Source organism: Numida meleagris, chromosome 2 (assembly GCF_002078875.1).
Source record: "Numida meleagris isolate 19003 breed g44 Domestic line chromosome 2, NumMel1.0, whole genome shotgun sequence".
In the NCBI taxonomy this organism is placed as follows: domain Eukaryota; kingdom Metazoa; phylum Chordata; class Aves; order Galliformes; family Numididae; genus Numida; species Numida meleagris.
The window spans coordinates 16,059,257-16,080,093 of NC_034410.1; the positions used below are offsets into that span (position 1 = coordinate 16,059,257).

At 39.2% G+C, this 20,837-nt stretch overlaps 1 protein-coding gene across 1 annotated transcript in view; it reads right to left on the bottom strand.

Moving 5' to 3' along the window:
- GPR158 (G protein-coupled receptor 158) overlaps nucleotides 1-20,837 on the bottom strand; it is a 186,915-nt gene that overhangs the window by 98,032 nt on the left and 68,046 nt on the right. Inside the window, exons 3-4 of the mRNA XM_021387850.1 lie at nucleotides 9,321-9,423; nucleotides 4,702-4,919 (exon numbers count right to left, since the gene is read on the bottom strand). Coding sequence (XP_021243525.1) covers nucleotides 4,702-4,919; nucleotides 9,321-9,423 — 321 coding nt within the window. The remainder of the gene's footprint in view (nucleotides 1-4,701; nucleotides 4,920-9,320; nucleotides 9,424-20,837) is intronic.

The following is a 20,837-nucleotide window of genomic DNA, read 5'->3' on the forward strand; positions in this document are numbered from 1 at the left end:
CAGAACTAGAAAAGGTTTCCTCCCAAATGCTCGTAGTTCCCCTGCCCACACAGAAACCAGCAGTGCAGCAGTGAATGGGAAGGACAGATTATGGGAAGGCGGCCTGTCTTCAGTGCATCTTCTCTGAGGCCTTTAGTACTGAGCTGAATAAGAGTTCGCAGCAAAGATCCAGTGTGAACCAAGGCTGGTGCAACACTCTCAGCTCTCCTTCATGCCCAGGGCTGAAGCAGCAGTTAGCCTCTGCCACTCCAAGACTGAGGTCAGCCTCTCTGGTCTCTTTGCCGGTAAAGGTTCTTATCAGCTTTAAAGGCAATGATGATTCCTCACAGCAGCTGCCTTCTACCTGATTGCTCCGTGCTTGAGTGAGCACGCCACTATGCAAAGGTCAGTTATTTTTGCCTCTTATTTCTGATACTTTTGAAGATGATTTGACAGCTGATGAACACTTTTTCTCCTTTCTATAGTCCAGTACCTCTGGAAGAACTTGTTTATGAGGCAGCTGGCCTCCTCTCTAAGGCTTCAGTAGATCTTTAGCCCTTGAAATCCTATGCTAACCTTGAAATACAAAAATTTCTTAAGCATTTTGTTTCTTCCTAGTGCTGTCTAGCTATGCTGCCCTCACACTGCACTTCATCAATACTGCAGACTGTCACTCCCTTTCTGAGTTCTCCATTGGTTCACGTAACACTATTCACATAGATGAATTCTCCTATTTTGTTGATAATTTTTCTTTTAAAATCATTGTTCAGCTTCTCAGTTTTGAGAATTTTTGTTTTAACATCAGCAATTTCTGTCCTTGCCTATCCAGCTATTTTTGTTAAGTTAGCTTTATACTTTTTGGACCTATTTTTAGTAGCAATATTTGCATTATCCAGTTAATAATAATGGCATAGCACACAACATTTGCTACTGCTCATCTTGAGCTGATTTGTTTCTTAGTTATTAAGACTTAGAGAATGTTTTGTACCTCTGTACACAGCCACACATATCTGAGTCCACACAGATGAAATGTTCTGCAAGATCCCTTCAGACAGCCTATCAAATCCTTTCGAAAATCAAAGAAATAAGAGGAGCCTGCTAGCTTATACACTCCTCTCCAATTGCTAGCGCATTTTTCTAATCTATCCAAAGCACTGAGAGCCTCAGTTCAGCCTGTTACTTGTTCTGCATCCACTGTCGCTTTATGTCCCTGAGTATCATACTGCAGAATCCTCCATGTCTCCCCAGCTGTGGTATTCTGATATCATCCTGTTGGGGCACTCAGTCCAATGTTCCCACTGTTTAGGAAAAATCTCTTTCTCCCATGCTCCATTGCACAAATCGCTCAGTGTCATTAAGCTGGTGTTGTCAGGTGCCACCAGCATTTCTGATGGGATTTGATCAGTTTTCATCTCCTGGGAGTTTTTCAGCCTCTTACAGCTTGTGTTAATGTCATAATCAGGCTTTTCAGCTTTCACTACTATTTGCTGTTGTGGTTGTCTAGAATAGTTAAAGATTTCTCTAAAGTGATCTGCATATTTGCTTTCCCTTCTGTATTAGCTGGGAATGTTATCCTCATTTTTTGCTTTGTTTGGCACATTTTTTCCATTTACTCCCCTGCTGAAATGCTTTGTCTTTTCCCACTACAGCAGCAGCATCTGCTTTATCTCTTATATTTTTCACGTTTCTCTGTCTTTCACAACAATATGCTTTTCATTAGTGGTTTAGTTTCTGCTACTCCTTTTGTGCCTTCATTCATTTTTTCTTTTTCTTTTTTTTTTTTTTACCACTTTGGAGATCTCCCTCTTGGCTTTTCCTTCTCTGCAAAGGGACACATTTTCTGCTTCTTCTTTTCTCCAGTTATGAGTCTTGCAGTTTAGTAACATTGCTGCTGAGCTAATCTCAGTGCTGCTGAGTCACTTTCACCTGCATTTGACAAAGCTTCAAATGAATTCCTCAGCACCAATCTGAGCTTTCTCCCATTATCTTCCTGTAGTTCCATTTTGTACTGTTTGCCAGTGCTGGCTAATGCTTCAAGTCACTAATTTCATTTATAGGTTGGCAATGCAAGACTTTGGTCAGTGCTGCCACTGATAGCTTGCCATAACTATGGCTTGGACAAGTGCCTTAAATGTTAATTTGTCTACTTTGTTTTGCCATCTGCCAAATGCAACTGTGCAAGTTTATATGTATAACTACAATGATTTCAAGATCAGAAATGAAGTCTAACTTGATGACTCTTTGACAAAAGAATGGCTTTCTGATTCAGAGTCCAGTGTCCCATCTCAGGGCACAGTTTGTACTGCATTACTAAATAGAGGGAACAGCAGGGGTTCCTTCCTGGTCTGTCCTCCCATTTACACCAGTAAGTAGTATGGATTTCCAGAACCAGATGAACCACAGTAGGTTCAATCACATATAGATATACTAACCTAACTGTAATTTGTTCCACTGACAGTTGGAAATTCTCAAAATGCATATACTTTCAATACTTCGATAGCTATTCTTACACTTTCGTGACTTTTCTCCTTTAGTGGAGAATACAGTTACCAGTGTTCACACCAATTTTCTGTCATAATCAAATGCAACCAGCAGTTTTCTTATGTAAATACTTATTGTTCTCAGCATGTTTGCCCTTCATAAAGCTACTCATTTCAAGTTAATCACACAATAATTTTTTCTTTTTAAAATCATGCTGTACCAACAAGATAAAGAACACAAAAGGAATCCAAGAGAAAAAAAAACTCAGATGACTGACATGAAAAGCATTGGAACATCTATTTTTCTGTTTCTATTCCTTGAAAACATTGATTATGCAAGAAAGGACTGTTAATCATCATATTACTTTTTGTCTTATTTTTCTTTGTTTTTTCCTTGTGAGATACCCATTTAGAGGAAAGCCAACTATCTTCTAAGGTAGCCAAGTAATAACTGAATCCATCTCTGCCCAACTGAATGAAATGCAATGTCTCAATGACATTACTTTTCTTTCTGGGGAAAAAAATAATGAATATTCTGTTTTATGCCTGATTCACATGTTCAAATGTCATGACAAATCTCTCAAGGTAACAGGTAATCTGGAAAAAAAAGTAGGCTTATGGGTTTTTATAGCTATCGAAAAGTTCTTCAGAAACAAGGAAAGATGTGTATATGCTTCTTGGTTTGAGCTGGTACAAAACGTTCAGAGCCTGTCTGGTTCTTTAGCCATAGCTTACTTTGGAGGAATGGTTGATTGTCACAAAAGTAAGAACATACCTTTCTTAACTAGTGGATTTTGTGAAATAGAAGATTTCTGTATATGTTTAATAAATATTTATTTTTTATAAGTAGTGAACATATGCAGGAAAACATATCTAAATATTCATCTGAAAGAGCAAGAGCATGTCTAATTTCATTCATAAGTTTCTTATAAAACAATCAATACATCATTGAGAAAAGAAATCAAGGCAAACGTACAAGAGATGAATCTGAAGTAATCTACTGTTTTCACTGTGCAGAGCTACAGAGAAAAGTTTTACTCACCAGGAACACTTCTTTCATCATGATGTCTATTTTACACAGCCAATAAAAGCAGGCAACATTACCATGAGGACTAAAATGTCTTAGAATTGAAATGAAGTTCTTCTGCTAAGTTAACATTAGGCAACTAAATAAATGCCTACAAAATACTTTTCATAATGAAAAGCTTTTAAATACAATTAAGTCTATAATTTGAATCATTTGATACAATTTCATTAAATTCAAAGACTGTCAGAATCAGAGAAAAGAAAAAAAAAAAGAACGTTACTGTTCATTCTGTGATTTCCTGCCAGGATATTAAAGTGTTTCAAAATGAACCACACATTTGTAATACAGACAGTGTAGGATTAGGAAGACTGTGGGATCAAGTGTTCCAAAAACCAAAATGGAAATGCTTATCTAGTTATGGAAAATGGATGAAGCTATTAATTTCAACAATACAGCATATTGTGTGCACACCCACGTCTTCCAAATGTAGGTAGTGAATATGTGCCAGCTTCCATTCATTTCTTCTTAGTAAATTGAAAGTTTCATAGAATATTCTGCATTTACTGAGGCAACAGTGAGATTGCATGAGATATTACATATAAATATATTTTATGTGAGGAAAAGCAGAAAGTTCATTAGACTAGTAGATACTACATAACGGTAGTATCAACAATATACAGACTCTCCTTAATACATTCATACTTTAGAAAAAAAAAATTACTACAGAATCAAGTTTAAACTCTCTCAGAACTAGAATTATTTAGAGAGATTTCTCTTTGATGCAACTACTGTGCAGCTAGTGTCACAAATATATTGAAACTAGACATCCTTCCCAGCAGTGGTAGAACAGCCAGAGACTTTCAGCATCCAGAGACTACAAATCCCACACACCTCCTTGGTACTTGCATAATTGGTCTGACTTTCCAAAATGCCTTCAAACGCAATAGGTTTCCTTGATTTTTACCGACCATCTATAAATGCACGGAGACTTCACTGGGAGACAACTTGCTCAGCATTTTTTCAAAAATTACATAATTTATGTTCCTCCATGCTCGCAGCATAGCATTCCTGTTTGGAAATCTCATCTTCTGAAAAACAGTTGTAATACTTACCTGAGAAGTTGACTGTCCTCCAATTGAGAAGCTATATACCCAACATAAATGAGCCTGTACCACACAGTGAGCAGGAAGATTAAAGTAAAACAAGGCTGCTTACCTTTGCCTTGCGGAAATGGTAGACTACCAGCATGCTTATGAAGTCCAGCAGCATACAGAGTGTTTGGAATGAGATGATAGCAAGCCGTAAATACTTGTCCTCCTGTGCATAGCAGGGAGTATCATCTTTACAATTTGAACATCCTTCCCTGCAGGGCAGGCAGGTGTAGACTTCCTCCGACAAGTCCCCTCCAGAAAAGCGATTATCTGCATCCTTTCCTGAAAATATGAAGTGGGGAAGGGGAGGCGACTTTAATTGTACAGTATGGGCAGCTCATTCGTACAGGAGCAAAACCGTGCTCCGCTTACTCCCCTTGCTTCCCTGTTCTCCTCTTTCATTAAAGTACCAAATAGTATCCCTGGGCTGCTTTTGTCATTTCACCTCCTTTGTCACATTCAGAAAACACAGATCAATTCAGACATGGGGGAAAGTGGGTTTATTAATTGCATTCCCATTATATTTAAGATGGGCAAAATTTGCAGAGGAAATTCTTTGAAGGATACTTCTGAGTGGGAGAAAATTACATCAAAGATTTAGGAACAAGGACATAATTTTACACAAGCAAATGAAGAACAGATCCATTAACCACCTAATGTTTACAGTACAAGCTCTGATCTTATTTGAGATTTTTTCTAAATTTCATAGAGACGCTCTCTAGTGAAATAATTAGCTTCAAATTATACAATAATTAACATTTATTCAGCAACCTGTCGTACTATTGCACTATTCTGTGCCCAGATCAAAACCAGCACATTTACACTATATAAATGTATAAATATGTAATTTTCCACAGTTCACAGAAACACATTAGAAAACCTCTAAATCCAACTGGCAATTTAATGTCTTGTCTGTGAAAATCAAAAGCAATTATCTACAGGGGTAGTTACTTCTTCCTTTCTCAAATGTATGTACGAATGCGCAGGAACACACATCTTCTGGCAGGTATAGCTTCAGAAAGGCACAAAACAGCCATATACCCCAGTCTGCTTGTTCGGTGTGCTGTTCCAGCAGCCCTGTGCTCCTTGCTTTTAGAGAAAGGCGCTTCTCTCGCACATCCTGCAGTGAGAACAGGCTGGTATTTTTATGAAGACTGTGGATTAATCTTTGGAGAAGCTGAACTGGAAAGCTCTCCTGGGACTGGGGACATAGCATTGTTAGACACATTAAGACCCATACTCAGATACAAGAGGTGTACAAGCACCTTATTGCACTGAGCAGGTTCCACATCCAAAAAGCAAGAGCTGAGGGGAATCTCTGCAATACACTGGCAAATTATTGTTAAAGAATGCAACTTTATGTTGCATAAAGCACCACAGTTCTACTAAGGATATTCCAATGCACAAGTGATTAACCTGTGAGGCAGAGAACGTAAGTGCTTTGGAGGTAAGTGCTATGAAAATGTTGAAATGTATGTATTCAGAAATTAATCTATTCTACCTATACTAATACTGCTTCCTCAAAGTGAGCCATCAGGAGAAAGTGCATAATCATGTACTCAAGCAATTACAGGTTAATGCAACTTGTATAACTTTTCACATATCTTTTTCTAAAATCAGTTTCTGATAAGATTACTTGAGTCACAAACCCTATCTGAACATGGCTTGAAAATCTGTTATGGTCATAAACGTTATGTTCTTTATTTCTTAAAAGTTCAACCTTCAAAGCTTATCAAAAAAGACACTAGAAATACAGCAATAACTCTGTGCCCTAATAGTACCAAGGGTCCTCATTAACCAGTTGAGCAGAAAAGAGAGAGGTTTTACATATTTTGGCACTGACAGTTCTGAAGCTCAAACTCAGCTTTGGAAGGAAAACAGCTCTCCTACCTGACTTCCTCATCAGTATAAGAATGGTACAAATTTCAGCCCCCTGTTCCATACACAGTTCTGGAGCCTGCAGCATGAAATGTGCAACCTCCTGGGGAGCAGCAAAACTGTACTCTTTAAGTCAGAAAAGCAAAATCTTTCCTACTGAGGACACTGTTTATGCAACACTGCATCTCAGCGTTCAGGTCTCCAGCTGAGTTTGCTGAGGAGGCAGATAAGCAATCTTTGAGGCCTGCCCGCTGAGCAAACTGCATAGCCTGTCAAACATCCCTGCAAAGCCATTTTGTACAACTGTCTTTCAGACTCAGCCCCAACACTCATCCGGACGTAAAGCAAACCCTGCTTAAAACTTTAAACTCTGTCACTTCAGGCACAACCTGCAACTGCAGTTAAACATATTCTGTTACGGTGCAGAATCCGAACATCACTGTGGAATGCTTCCATTTCAAGATACAACATACTGAATTCAATTTTTCAATTCATGGAAGTACAAAAGTGATCAATTTTCCTACCTACTTACCTACTTACATCTTATCTTGAGACCTGCAAATCTTTCCTGCCTCTTGATTCTCATCTTCCAGGAGTATTTCCTAAACCATTAACATTTCTACTCAGTTTCATCTCACTTATCAGACTTCACCAACCTAATTCCACACAGAGATTTTCAGGTCAGAGAGTTTCTGTTACGAACTACTTGTAGTTTTCATATCTAGAATCCCTGTATTAGTATCAGTTTGAATCTCCAAATACATACTTTTGCCATTTTAACCATTCTTCTTTTTACAGAATGCAGCTGGATGACAGGGCTAAGTTCCCTTGAAGCAGTTTTTTCTGCCATTACTCCACAGTTACTTCCACTAGCAGTCTCACTGTTCACATTCTGAAATCATCTCTAGAGCCAGGCAAACAGAGCTGCATCTAGTTGAATTAAAAGCAGTTCTTAATTAATGACTTTTTGTAACCTCATGCATATGTTAACTCACAGCAACACACGGCCAAATCAAAGAGGTCCCAGATCATCTAACTCCAGCACCTTAAATATCAGCATATGCAAACACTTCTGTGAGAAAATTTCAGTGAATGTTAGATATTTAAAAGCAAAATTTCCGATCTAAGTTAGGCATGTAGGCTCTTCCTTCTATTGTACACAGAGAAAAGGGGTTGTTTGCCTGAGGAGTTAATTCCTCCATCTAAAGACAAGTTTCCAAAGCAGCAGGACTACCCTCCAGGGGAGCCATGCTCTCCCTATTGACTACAGTGGAAACCAAGATGACTAATACATTCCATGCATCTGCGCTTTAGGCAGCTAATATAAGATAAAAATCCCATCCCTTGTGATCAATGCTGTTATCATCTCTAGCCTTATTATTTTTGCGCGGTTTTTGGCATTTGGGATGGTAAAAAGCTAAGAATGCTTTTTTTTTTTAACATGCTCATTCAAAGAGTTAAGTCCCAATTCCATCATAACTCACTGCACAGCAGGAGCAACCAAGCATCATTCTTACATTACTAAAAGATTCATACAGAGCCCAGAGAAAAAAAAAACATTATCACAAGGGTGACTTCTACAACATTCCACAATATGAAAAGGGAAACAAATGCTCACCAGGTAAATTTTTGAATAAAAATTGTGCTATTTATGCTATACATATTTACAGGAAATCTAATACAGGCTGTTAGGGGTGAGATATCTTGGCCATTCTATATCCAAATCAGATCAGATCAACAAAAACGGGTCCTTCTCTGACATAGGTTGAAGGAATACATTTCTGGGACTCATGGCTGCAAATAAACATGAAATTCTAAAGCTTTCCTAATGTTAAAAAGCTACCTGCCTTTCACCTAAAATCCCTGACACTTTTTAAATAAGAAAGCAGAACTTGTGGAAGGAACTTAGACATTTTGTTTGCAGCTCTTGCGTTCACATGGCATAATATATTTAACCCAATTATCAGGTACACTGTAACATGCAGCCAAGAATCTGGGGATTGGATTCACTAGCAAAAAAGGAGGCAGAACACGATGCCCCATTACACCTTCAAGCAACACCTCTACACTTTGTGACACTTTTTGATATGAGCTGTAATAGTATAACTGCAAAAATTTTAGCACAGCGATTACATCTTGGTGGTCATACTTTCATATGATGAAAGTAATAGACAGCACCTTTGGAGATGCTTGTTTATATGTTTTCCCTGCTGAGTATCAACTGAGTTCTGTTTCCTTACTTCCGTTAACTCAGTCTAAGTACCAAACAATGTGCTTTCTGGAAAGTGTACGCTGCATGTCTTCCATACTGCACCACCAGCCAGGCTCTCAGACCCGACCCATCTCTAATTCCTCGTTTGTAAGAATTAGAGCTTGGATGTATTCCTTTGGATTCTCCTTTGAACATGAAGTAAAATTAAAACAATTAAAGCACTCACAAAGCCAGAGGCCAGAGCATTCCAGTTTGCCCTAACAAAAGGAAAAAATTGCTAGATTAAATTCCTCAATACTTGTGCATGAACACAGATGCCAGAAATCTTTACTTCCCTATAGCAAGGCTTCTTTTCATATTTTTAAATTTATTTACAAATCAAATATTCTTAAAGTGGGTATGTTTTACAGGATCCTCAAGAGTATCACAAATGACATACCAAAAAGCTAGAACTCCTTAAGTGATTATATAATCCAAGAGTTGCAAACCACTGGGATTTCACTGTATAACCCTGACTAGGATAAAAAGGAGCCCTGCATTATTAATGCTCTCTCTTTGTTTTTTTTTTTTCTAACTCAAGCAAAGGCACTTACTCTGAAAGCTGTTCACTGAAAAGATGTTGGGATGATAGAATCCCTCCTTGCAAATACATTTGTAGGCTCCAAGCACAAATCCAAGACCTTTAATTGGCAAGCACTGTGAGAAAAGAAAGAAGAAAAGTAATGCAAATGATCATACAATGATATACTCAGATGTACATTCAAGCATAAGAAAAACATTACAAGATAGTATGAGCAGTCTTCGAAGAGGTGCCCCTTCCAGTCTTCCAGTATTTTCTCAGTGACTTTTCCCGTAGACATATATCACTCCACTTTTTTCCCTGCAGTTAATTACTAGCAAATAGCACAGTTAGAAACCAACCTTTCCCATGACAATTCAAATAAGTGCCAAATTGACTTCTGTTCCTTTGAAGTGGGACACAGTTACCAGGTTACATCCACACTACAGTTGAGCACAGGCCTATAATTAAGCCCTGGCCCCAAATCCCACCTCAAACATGTGCTGAGCCAGCCTCTGCAAGACAGGGGACACATCAATCCCAGGCAGTGTCTGCAGAGCACAGCTCTGAGCACACTAAGCCACATTTGTCCTGGCTTCCAAAAACCCTCACCAGCAGATCAGAGGAGGTTCAGAGGGATAGGGCTCACACAGCATAGAAAAGCATGGATGGCTGTGGCCCATCAACAGACCTTCTGCAGGCAGCAGGATGGGCTGGGACCAAGGCAGACCATCCAGCTGGCAACCATAAATTGGTGGAGATGTACCAAGTTAAAACAAAGCCAGCAACTGGTTAAACAAAATGGCAGTGGGCCTAAACCTGATCAAGGTCAACAAGAGCGGACAGGTACTGAGTGGGAGCCACGCACTTCTGAGCTCTCTTGTTCATTTTCAAGGAAGTAACATATGAAACAAGTTTTGCTTTAACTCAGATTCATTTTTGCTTAATTCCAACACGAAGAGCACCCCAGCAGATTTATGACAGTGACAGAATATCTACTGCCAGACCATTTCTGTGCAAGTAATAGGCTGTGACCAGCACAGAGAAAAGGGTTTGGCAGTAATGAAGGCAGAAATGCTGGTAAAATGATTTCTCCCCAGTAATGCACATATCATTTTACCAGATCAAAGTAGGCAACTGTGCTAGCTGTCCCTCCCATTAGTACAGGTACCAACACACAGGTACCATACCAATTTGCTGCTGTGAATAGGAAGTAGACAATCATATTTCCTCAAGGAAAAACTGAATGATCTAAGTAAAGCATCTTCTGCCCTCTCATTTCTGCCCCCAGTTTCACTTGCTTGCAGCTGACTGTGACTTCAGAGTATGTTTAAATATCTACTGCCTGTAGCTGGGAGGAAGGTGCAGAAGGCAGGGCTTAGTAAAAGAAGATCTGAGTTTCAAAAATCAAAGGCAAACCAAGAGAGTACTTAAGGAAAACTCAAATATTTATCTTATTTCAGCTTTGTGACATAATCTTGCCCAATAATGAGAAAGCCACCTGGCTTTTCTTGCCCTCAAGTGGGCAGAGCTGTCTTTTTCCAGATGCGCAGCACCAAGCACAGCACATCAGCGCAGACCGGCAGTGCCACTGGGAAACAAGTAAGCAGTAAACCAGCATGCACAAACACCAAAAATTCATTCAGCCTGTGTAAAAGTGAAAGTGGGAACAAAGCAAAGAGAAGGCTCAAACCATTTTTCTTCTCACTTCATCTTCTGCAGAAAGGAGACCGCTGACAAGGGGGAGGACTGGAGAAATCAAAACGCGTAAATCCAATGACAACAAAGCCTCTTTTAGCCAAGCACAAAAAAAAGCAGCTAAGGAAGGAAGAAGAATGTGCAAATTCTGTCATCTCCAGCACCTTTCAGTCACTGTACTGAAGGAAATGTATTTCAGGGGAAAATTCCGTTCTTGCTTTCTGGCTTCTTCCTTTATAACATGAAGGTACACACTGCTGTAGATAACACATTTTTTCTCTGAAGCCAACAAAGAAAAGAGCAAGCTTCAGCTGAATCCTACAAACACCACAGCACCCCCAGGACCACAGCTACAATACATTCTCACTGCACAAAATCTTCACATAAAAATGTGTCACAGGCTCATGAATCTGCTCTGTATTAAAATGAACGCTTTTTACCAATGATCCTTTCACAGACATCCAATATTCATACCAATAGCAGTTTACAGCTTTTCTATTTGATTGTTCCTAACCAGTGCAGAACTTGAAAATGAACAGAGCATTTCAAAAGCTGCTGTCTTCTTTGATGTAAGATATTATCCTTGTTTCCAGTCCTTGGCAGCTGCAGTGTACAACTTAAGAACCATCGTTCAAAATCTGTTTCTTGCAGTCCATATAATCCCATGCAAAAGCATAAAAGACATCAGAAGATCAATCTGTTGAAAGGAGAGGAAGAGGGGAAGCAAGCCTGGATCCCTCCAGAAAGCAGTAACAGTTTCACACTATGAAACTGCACTGTACTCAGAGACTACTAATGTTGAATGGAAATAGAGCTATTTACAGGTGATTTGTTGTGTTTCCTTTGTTTTTGTTTTGTTGTTTTTTTTTTAAAGAAAACGCAGCAGCAAGGCATGGAAGAATATGGAATATCACCTGGCCAAAAAGGGGGAAAATACTTTTCCTAAAAAACTCCCTCTTTTTGAAAATGATTTACAAGTTATTATTATATTAAGTATTATGGAGATCATAATCCTCCTAAGGCTCTGCAGGGTATTAGGGGAAGAAAAAAAAAACACTAAAAATGCAGCCAGCCTTGACTCTGAATATTTCAGATTTTTCAAAGCACAAGAGCAGCTTTCGAAATCTGTATTTCTGCATGCATACATGATAAGGATGGCTGTCTCGTCTAAAGTCAATTCTTTGTTCAAAGGCTGGAGTGAAAGTATAGACATGATAGAAGAAGTTTAACAGAAACATTACAAATCAAACCACATTTCCTTGCTGTGGCATAGGGCAGCACGTGTGCAATTTCTGGAAAATCCTGTATAAGTAAGGGCTGATTTGTGCCTGGCACAAGAGTGCAGCTGGGGCAGGCAGGAGTCCTGCAAGAGCCCGGGGGCTGCTTTCTCACCGCTTACTGCACTGCCCAGCATGCTCACATGGGGAACAAGAGAAGATAAAAGAGTAAAATTCTGTTCACTGAAGTCAGTAACAGTTTTATCATTGAATAGGATTTCACTATTATATTTTTTCACTTCATTTACCCACTGTGAGCAAGATTTCATTTTGAAATGCGTTTGCAGCCTCAGAAGTCTGCAGCATCCTTGGCCTTGTGTACGCACCTGGGAGCCAGCAGCTCGCCTCTGGGCTAACAATGCTACTCACAAGCTTTCTCTCCTCAAACGCATTTTATTTCAAAAGGAAATGATAGAGCTGGTCAATCCATATCCTGCATTTCATGGTTACTTGGTAGGCTCCCATGACTTTTCTCCTCTCTCCCGAGTGCATCATTGCAAAATCTTTTTTCTAATAAAATTCAAATTTGAGAATGTGTTTCCCAGCAACGATGTACTTACCATAATGATGGTGAATTGTTTAAATCCTGAGTCAGACAAAGCAATAGCTGATCTGATTCAGCTTAGAGCAAAGGCAGGCATCAGGAAAGTATTTGTCTCAGGTGAGTAATTGATGGTTTGAAGCTTTGCTAAAAACTCCATGCTGCTTCTTAAGGCCATTTCTCATAATTCTGATTTTGCTCAGCTATACGACCAGTGTAACTAGTGATAGTAAGGAGTCGCAGCTCATTCACACTAGTAATTAGAAACTACATGTGATCATGAAAGCTATTATTAATCTTAGCTAGATGTCAAAACACTCTTGAAACAGAAAAAGCTATTAGCGATATGTATTTTATTAGGATACTTTGGCTACTAATGATAAATCACAAGCAGAAGCATTGATGACAAATCAGGCACAGTTCTGGCAGGAATCACAGAATCATTAAGGTTGGAAGGACCACTAAGATCATCAAGTCCAACTGTCAGCCCATGCCGATGACCGCTCAGAGTGACATCTACCCTTATGGGAAGCCACACACTGAACGTTCCAGCTTGCAGAGGCTCTAATTCCCTCTTTCTGCAGTGCAGAGCAGCTCGGTCACCCAGCTGTGTACCTGAGGAACTTCAAGGTGCTTGCTTAGAACAGAGTGAAGTCAAGTGTCGCAGTGTTCGAGCGCAGGTTTCTTGGTGTGGGGGCTCAGCATTAGAAAACTCATCTTCAGCTATTGTCATACATACATACAGAAAACCCAACCTCAGCTTACAAATGAAGCTTTCTGCAGTACAGATCACGGAAGAGCAACAATTATGTCAGTTTTGAGTGGATGGGTAGCTTGGGCACTCAAAGGCTCTGTAGCAATAACAGTATGTAAGACAGATTTTTCATTATAGCTGAAAACAACTGTACAGGCAGGCTATAATGAGGCTACTTTTAGAGAAGAAAAAAAAGATCTCTTTATAAAACAGATTGGAATTGTTATCATTAACCTGAATATCATTTTAAAACATACTAAACATTGCTGCTGATTAATGTGCTAGACAACAAAATTATCATTTCTCCTCTCCCAGCAAACTGCACTGCCATTACAGAGGAACATGTTAACAGACACCATAGGGACCAGTAATTGTAAAGCTATTAAATAATGCAGTCTGATTAGTTTGAAGGCATTTTGTCAGGGCCAGCGTTCATTGACACTGATGACAAATTAAGACATCTTTACTATTAGCATGGGTTAAACAGTATTGAGAGTAAAGTCCAGTTCACTTCCTTACAGTCTTATCTGCATTACAAAGAACTGTATTAACACTGAATCGTTTTTCCTACTGTTAGGATAATTTTGTAATTTACACATAAGCAATACTGGAAAAGCCAAATGTTATCTGCAGAAGACCTTCCAGAAGCTGTCACCAAAATAAACACAGGTCCTTCACATTAGGACTTCTGGTTCTGTCAACTACTTCTGCATTCATCTGTGACTTGACAGCAAATGTTTCAAAAGTTAGCCTTGGAGATGGGCCACTCAGTCATACAAAGGAGTGAGAAAGCTTGCAAAATACTCCAAGAATGAGAGGCATTTCCAAAACCCTTCCGTGGAGAAAGAGGTGCACCTCTTTCTGATCCCCATGCAGTGTGGAGTTTTGAGGACCAGAGTGCTCTGTCTCACCTATCCATATTCCCTTATCACCAAAACAGCAGTATTTTGCAATGTCTTTAAAAAAATGCCAAACAGCTAAATTTTATATTATTTATTGATGTTAACCATTTTTAATCAAATTTTCACAGTTGTTCTACCTCTGCCAATAAATGCCAATTATCTCCACTTCTATTACCACTGCAATAATACAAATGACTTCCATTATGAAATCCATTTTGTACATTTAAAACCTTACTAAAAACTATTTCTTTACAATGTTAAGAACAGCCATTTGAAAGTTCTTCTAAAGGCTGATAGGAAACACTGGAATTGTCAGTCCGGGCCAGTAACTCAGTGAGAGAACTGTGCAGCTTAAGCAAAGAAAACTCATTCAGAATAGAAAAGAGTAACAGAGGTGCACGGACATTGCACAGCCCCTCTGACAGAAGGGCACGGCTGAACATCCTGTAGACTGCATTTTTTTAGAAAGAGTTAAAATATTGCCAGCATGGACAGCCTGCTGGCCCAGCTATTTGGAAAGGAAAAGTATTTGTTATAGTTCATCCAAAAGCTAACAAAAGCTACAATAATCAATTGGTAATTTAGACGCTTAATTCAGACAGGAGAATAAAATGGTGGAAAACAGTACACGATATTTGAATAAGTTAACGTGGATAACATTACTAAACCACACTTTCCAGCCAGCTGCTACATCTGTCATTTCTACTGCAGAACCAGCAACTATTACAGTAATGACTTCTTAACAATACACATTATTTTTAGGCTGATTCCACACTGACAAGACATATGTGGCCACACTGGCAAGGTATGTAATGCTTTGTGTTTTCCCAACTTGTGATAACTTTTTTGACCTACTGATTCCAGGCAGTGCAGTATTTGGTTCCCACAAGCTTCAGAAGAGCAACATACTGGTAGCGAAGACATAACTTGTCATTGACCCTGCTGAGGGAAAAGCTACACCAAGAGGACACCTTTCGTTAAACTCTAGACAATACTCCTACAAATTCCACAGTCACAGGAAAAGCTTTGTTGGTAGTGGCGCCCTCCTAAATGTCAACAGCATAAGCAAATGCATTAGGAAAACTGGCAACAATAACCTGATGCAGCAGATCTTTGGCATTCAGTCCATCTTTAGGTACCAAAGAAGCTGGCCCATTTTTTCCAGAGGGTTTTACTACTCAAGTCTGCCAGGAGTCTTGAGTTGAGTCCAGCTATGTGAAGTTGGGTAACTGATGTTCTTACTGACAAAATCCCTTCTTACTGAAACTCTTCTACCCTGTTTTGTGTGGAACAAGATTGAGAAGATGGCTTCATCAAGATTTTGAATTTTAATATCTTTGCTCAATTTTGCAGCATTCCTTGCTTCTATTCAAGTGCAACTTAATGCAGCAGTTGAAGGAAAACAGCTACCTCACTGATTCTTGAATGAAAACACATTATTTATCACAAAACAGAGTCTATTAAATGAGTCTGTTTACTTGGTGGTCACTGGTAAACCAAAACACCCAGATAGGTTCAGTCCATCAGCAGCAGGCATTCTGAAAGCAAATTTCTTTCATGCAAGAAGACAGCTAAGCCATGCATCAGTCAGAGTAAACGCCCACAACTCAAAATCTTTTTATTAATTTTGATTTATTCTGGATTGTAGCCTCTATAGTTTGACAATGTATCAACTCATCAGAAAAGTTAATCTGGCTCACGGGATAGTATTGGAATTCAAATATTTCTTCCTGCCAAGCAATAACTCCCCATGTTACAGCCAAATCTTAATCTGAAGGTTGGGATGTCCCTCAGAACTGAAGTTCAGAGCAGTTTAACCTACAACCTGAGCTCTGGTAACTACAGGTTCCTCTTGACTGCTTTCAATTTCATTACCAGGCTTCCTTCATAGTTTCATCTAGAAAAAAAAACTGATTCTGTGACAAAGTCATTATTGCTCCTCTTGCCCAACAACGCAGAGAGTGGTCTGTCAGACTGCTGTTCAAGCACCATCACAAGGGTGATGTGACAATCGGAAGCAGCATTTTATTAGTGCTGTCAGAAGAAATTTCCCTCAAACTCTCAGCACCTACAGCACTTCGACCTTCAAAGCTGAGTTCAGTATACTCACTACAAAGCACAAGTGCCACAGAGGAGGCGCATGTCCCACTAGCACAAGGAAAATGCAGCACTCAGTATTTGCCAGCTTTATCTGGCTCATTCAGCCTTTTCTTTAGGCTTTTAGCTTTTCTTCAAGCAAAAACAAAGGTTTTAAAAATGTTTAGGCAAGACTTATAGTCATACTTTTGGGTAACAAACAGAAGCAAAAGTCTATAACAAAAATGAATATAAAACAGCAATATACTTAATAAAAGAACACCAGTCTCACTGCTTACTGCGTCTTGTCCAGCACACAAGAGACGGATTGTCCATAAAGATACACCATGAAATCTTGCTTTTTGCTCCTAATCCTTGCTTTCTGTTCACAATATTTATGCCCTAATTTTGAGCAGTAACCGTCCAGTAACTCACTTCTAGTTGAAGGCAAACCTGTGTGTTAGTGATCTAGCCCAAAACTACACACAATACTCAAGGTGAGGCCACACCAATGCTAAATTAAGTAGGAGAATCACCTTTTTTGACCAGCTGGCTATGCTGTGTTTAATGCCCCCCAAAATGCGTTTTGCCCCCCTGGGTGCCAGGGCATGCTGCTGGTTCATACTGAGCTGCTGTCACCAGCATTCCCAGGTCACTTCTGCTGAGCTGGTCTCCAGCCACTCGGCTCCTACCTGTACTTGTGTCCAGCACTACTCTGTCCTAGGTACGGCCCCCGACATTTTCCACTGACATCATGCGTTGACAATTGTCCAGTGCTCCAATTTATCAAAATCCTCCGTGAGGCCTCCCGTCCTAAGCTTGACAGTGTTCAGGAGGCATTTGGATAATGCCCTCAATAACAAGCTTTAACTTTTCGTTAGCCCTGAAGTGGTCAGGCAGTTGGACTGATCTTTGTAGGTTCCTTCCAACTGAACCATTCTATTCTGTTCTTCTATTTTGCTGTTCCAGCTTGCATCAGGAAGCAAAAGCAAAGCATCAAAAAATCTGTGGAACCAGAAACTGTAACTTCATATTTCTTATCACTCTTGGCAGGGTTACTACAAATAACACTATTTGAAATGCATATGAGTGCAAATTTGGAAGGCAATTTTCTCAGAATCATTAAGAATGTCAGAAAATTCAGCAAGTTTTTCTGCACTGTAATTACATCTTTCTCAAGAACTCCCTACAATATAGTGGCAGAAAGGTAACACATGAATCGAAGTAGCCTCTAGGCAGTAAGAGGTTTGTATCACTCGCATATTCTACTTAATGAATTTGTCTAAAAACAGGCTCGTGATTAACAAGTAACATGGTGTATCCACTGGAGAGGACGCAAACTGGAGTTTCTTCTCTATTATTCAGGGTCTGCCAAAAGCTCCTTCAAAAAGCACAACAGACTGGATCTCTTCTGACATCGTTAAAATTAAAAAGGAAATTGTTTTCTATTATTAATTATAGAAGTGTACGTCTTCTTCCCAGAGCCCTCAGAAATGGTGAAACAGCATCTGGTAGCAGTATATTGTAGATGTGTAAACCTAAGCAGACAATAAGATGCTTCAGAAGAGTTTGCCTCCGACTCAACAAAATGTCAAGTTCACTTTTCATCTGACAAAGTAAATGCATTTTATTGGAAGCCACTACAGAAATAGCACCAAAGACCTGCCAGCCTTAATGTGACACACACACATAAAAGCCCACCCTCGCTCTGTATTACCTCACTTTTTAACTCTTGCTCTGAAATCACTTCAAGAGTTGGCAGCACAGATATCACTGAGAGAAGTTAAGTTGGGAAAAACAAAGGCAAAATCGGATTCAGTCCCAAATTCACAGGTTTAAGTTGGTAACATATTTCAAAGGTGACAGTGGAAAAAGAAACAACTTTTAGATTAAGAGTGAAAATGTTTGGTTAATAATTTCAGTAGCCAAACATTAATGGAATCAGATTTAATTTCATATTTAGAAATAAATACTGTGCGTGTGTTTTCCCGGGCTAACAGTTCCAGAAGAATGATGAACTATAATGCACAGGACTGTTAGGTTTTGTGTTATCACTGTCCCCTCTTTGTCCTTTCTACTCTTGTTCTGTCGCACAACAAAACGCATGACCAGGAAGTAGGACTGCTGACTCACCCCTGCACGAAGGTCTCTTGCAGCAGCCCCAGGAACAAGGACTCTTCATTCACCTCCCTCCCACTGACAGCACTCAACAAGCATGAGGCAGACCTTCAGTAGTCCAACTTTATCTCCGCAGTTCAAACACATTGACCAATATTTTTTTAATCTTCTAACAGCACAAACTGGACACAGATTAGGTCTTCCAAATTTCTGTTCTGATACTTCTACAATTCCACCTCAAACACTGACTTCATTAAAGCCTCATAAAAATTCCTCCAGAAAGTAAACTGTATTGAAGTGTTACTAAGTTTTCTTGAGTCTGAGGCAAACTCATTCACATACCATCATTGCTTCACAGTTTTCAGGAAGCTTTTGGTTTCTTTATCAAAAAGTTCTGTGCTTTTTTAAATAGTTATAATATTATGTTATTGTATCCATTATTACAGAATTACAAAGCTACAGAAACGGACCATGGCAGAAGCTTAAGGGGAAACTCTGCTCCCTCTCGCACCAACCTTCCCAAGAGTTAGCTGCAGAAAATGAAATGAAAACCCTAAAACTCAGAAGCACAGTTTTGAAAGCCTTCCAAAAGGTCAGAAATGTCAGGTGAAAAATCAAAGCGCTCTTTATTAGCAGCATGAGAACTCTGTAGGCTGAGTCTGTAGGCTTCCAGGTAAACTCTGAAGACTCTTGATCAGGTTTGAAATGCTCAGAAGTTCACAGACATCTGAATGGCCACTCCAGGATAAATGCTTCGATGTGACTTACCTACTAATAATTCCTAACCTTTCTCTTACCAAGAAAATACTTCCTTTGCTTATCTACTGCTTATCTATAGACCCCTTTTTCACCCGTCCTGCAAACGATCCATCTTCTTTTTCTTATCTGTGGCCTTCTTGATGTGGGGGGAAGAGCTTTCTGTTTTGATCCCACTTGCATATCCTCAAAGCATCTCAGGATAACACATTTTATACAGCTTCGTATCCTAAGAAATGTCTTGGTGAACGAGTATAAACACCAGCATATTTAGTTGGTATCTTACCCAAAAGGAAAACAGAATAAATGAAAAAAGAAAAGGCCCTTGCTCTAACATAACTTGCTGACTATAATGTATATACTATTAAAGTACCACTGTGACCACCAAGAAGGTTACTGCTGTAACTCCTTGCTCTCCTTATTATCTCATTTGAGACTGGTATGGTGATTGTAATTGCTCTGACCTGTAAAAATTTCCTGTTCGTGTTGGCAGCGATGCTAGTACGGGCAGAGCAAATTAAAGACACTGAAGTTAATTATCTTCAAACTAAAGTAAATTTGGGAAACGTATCTGGATGCGCTCAGCATTTGGCTAATTTTCAAACTAGAATCTACCGTAAATGCAAAACTTCATTTCCCTAGTGAACTTTCACAGACTTTTGTTACCACAATTAGATATTTCATGACGGAAAAGTTCCCTGGGTAGGGACCAAATGTAAAGAAGTGAGCAGGCAATTAAATATCTCCATTTAAAGAACGCATCTTTCCACCAACAGCTAAGTCAGCTCAAGTGTCCATTCATTCACCTTCAGCCTTCATATGTGAGAAAGAAGAATAACATTTATATACTGCACTGACAATGCATTTTCCCCTTATAGTTTTCACAGCTGTAAGACAGATGATGTAACACAGAAACACCGCTTTCACCTGCTCTCTTTAGCACCATTCAAAATTTGACCCAAGTATTCACAGAAACTATTAGTAACCTGAAAACCTAGGGGAACATTGCAAGCTCCTCAGCCACATCTGAAGCTCACAAATATCTCCTATTGAGACTCCTAAATAAATGCACAAAGAGTGAGAAAAGAGTTGTCTCTTCTTCTACTAATCACTTAGTAAAAAAAAAAAAAAAAAAAGTAAATACTACTGTTAATTTAGAATAATAAATGAATCATGTAACATTAATACTAAAAAAATCTTATGCTTAATCACCAAAGAAACATGTTTGTACCTACACTAAAAATAGCAGATGTAACAATGAAAGTGGATATTTAAGATCACCATCAGCCATAGCTAAAACATCTCTTTGCTTGAACACAAAATTTATCATGCTTTACGTTGTAGTAGGCGTGTCACGGGGCATTCGGGTTGTAACGCGGAAGGCTCTTCCCCATATGCTTGCTATTGGTTCACCTACTTTACTTGAACC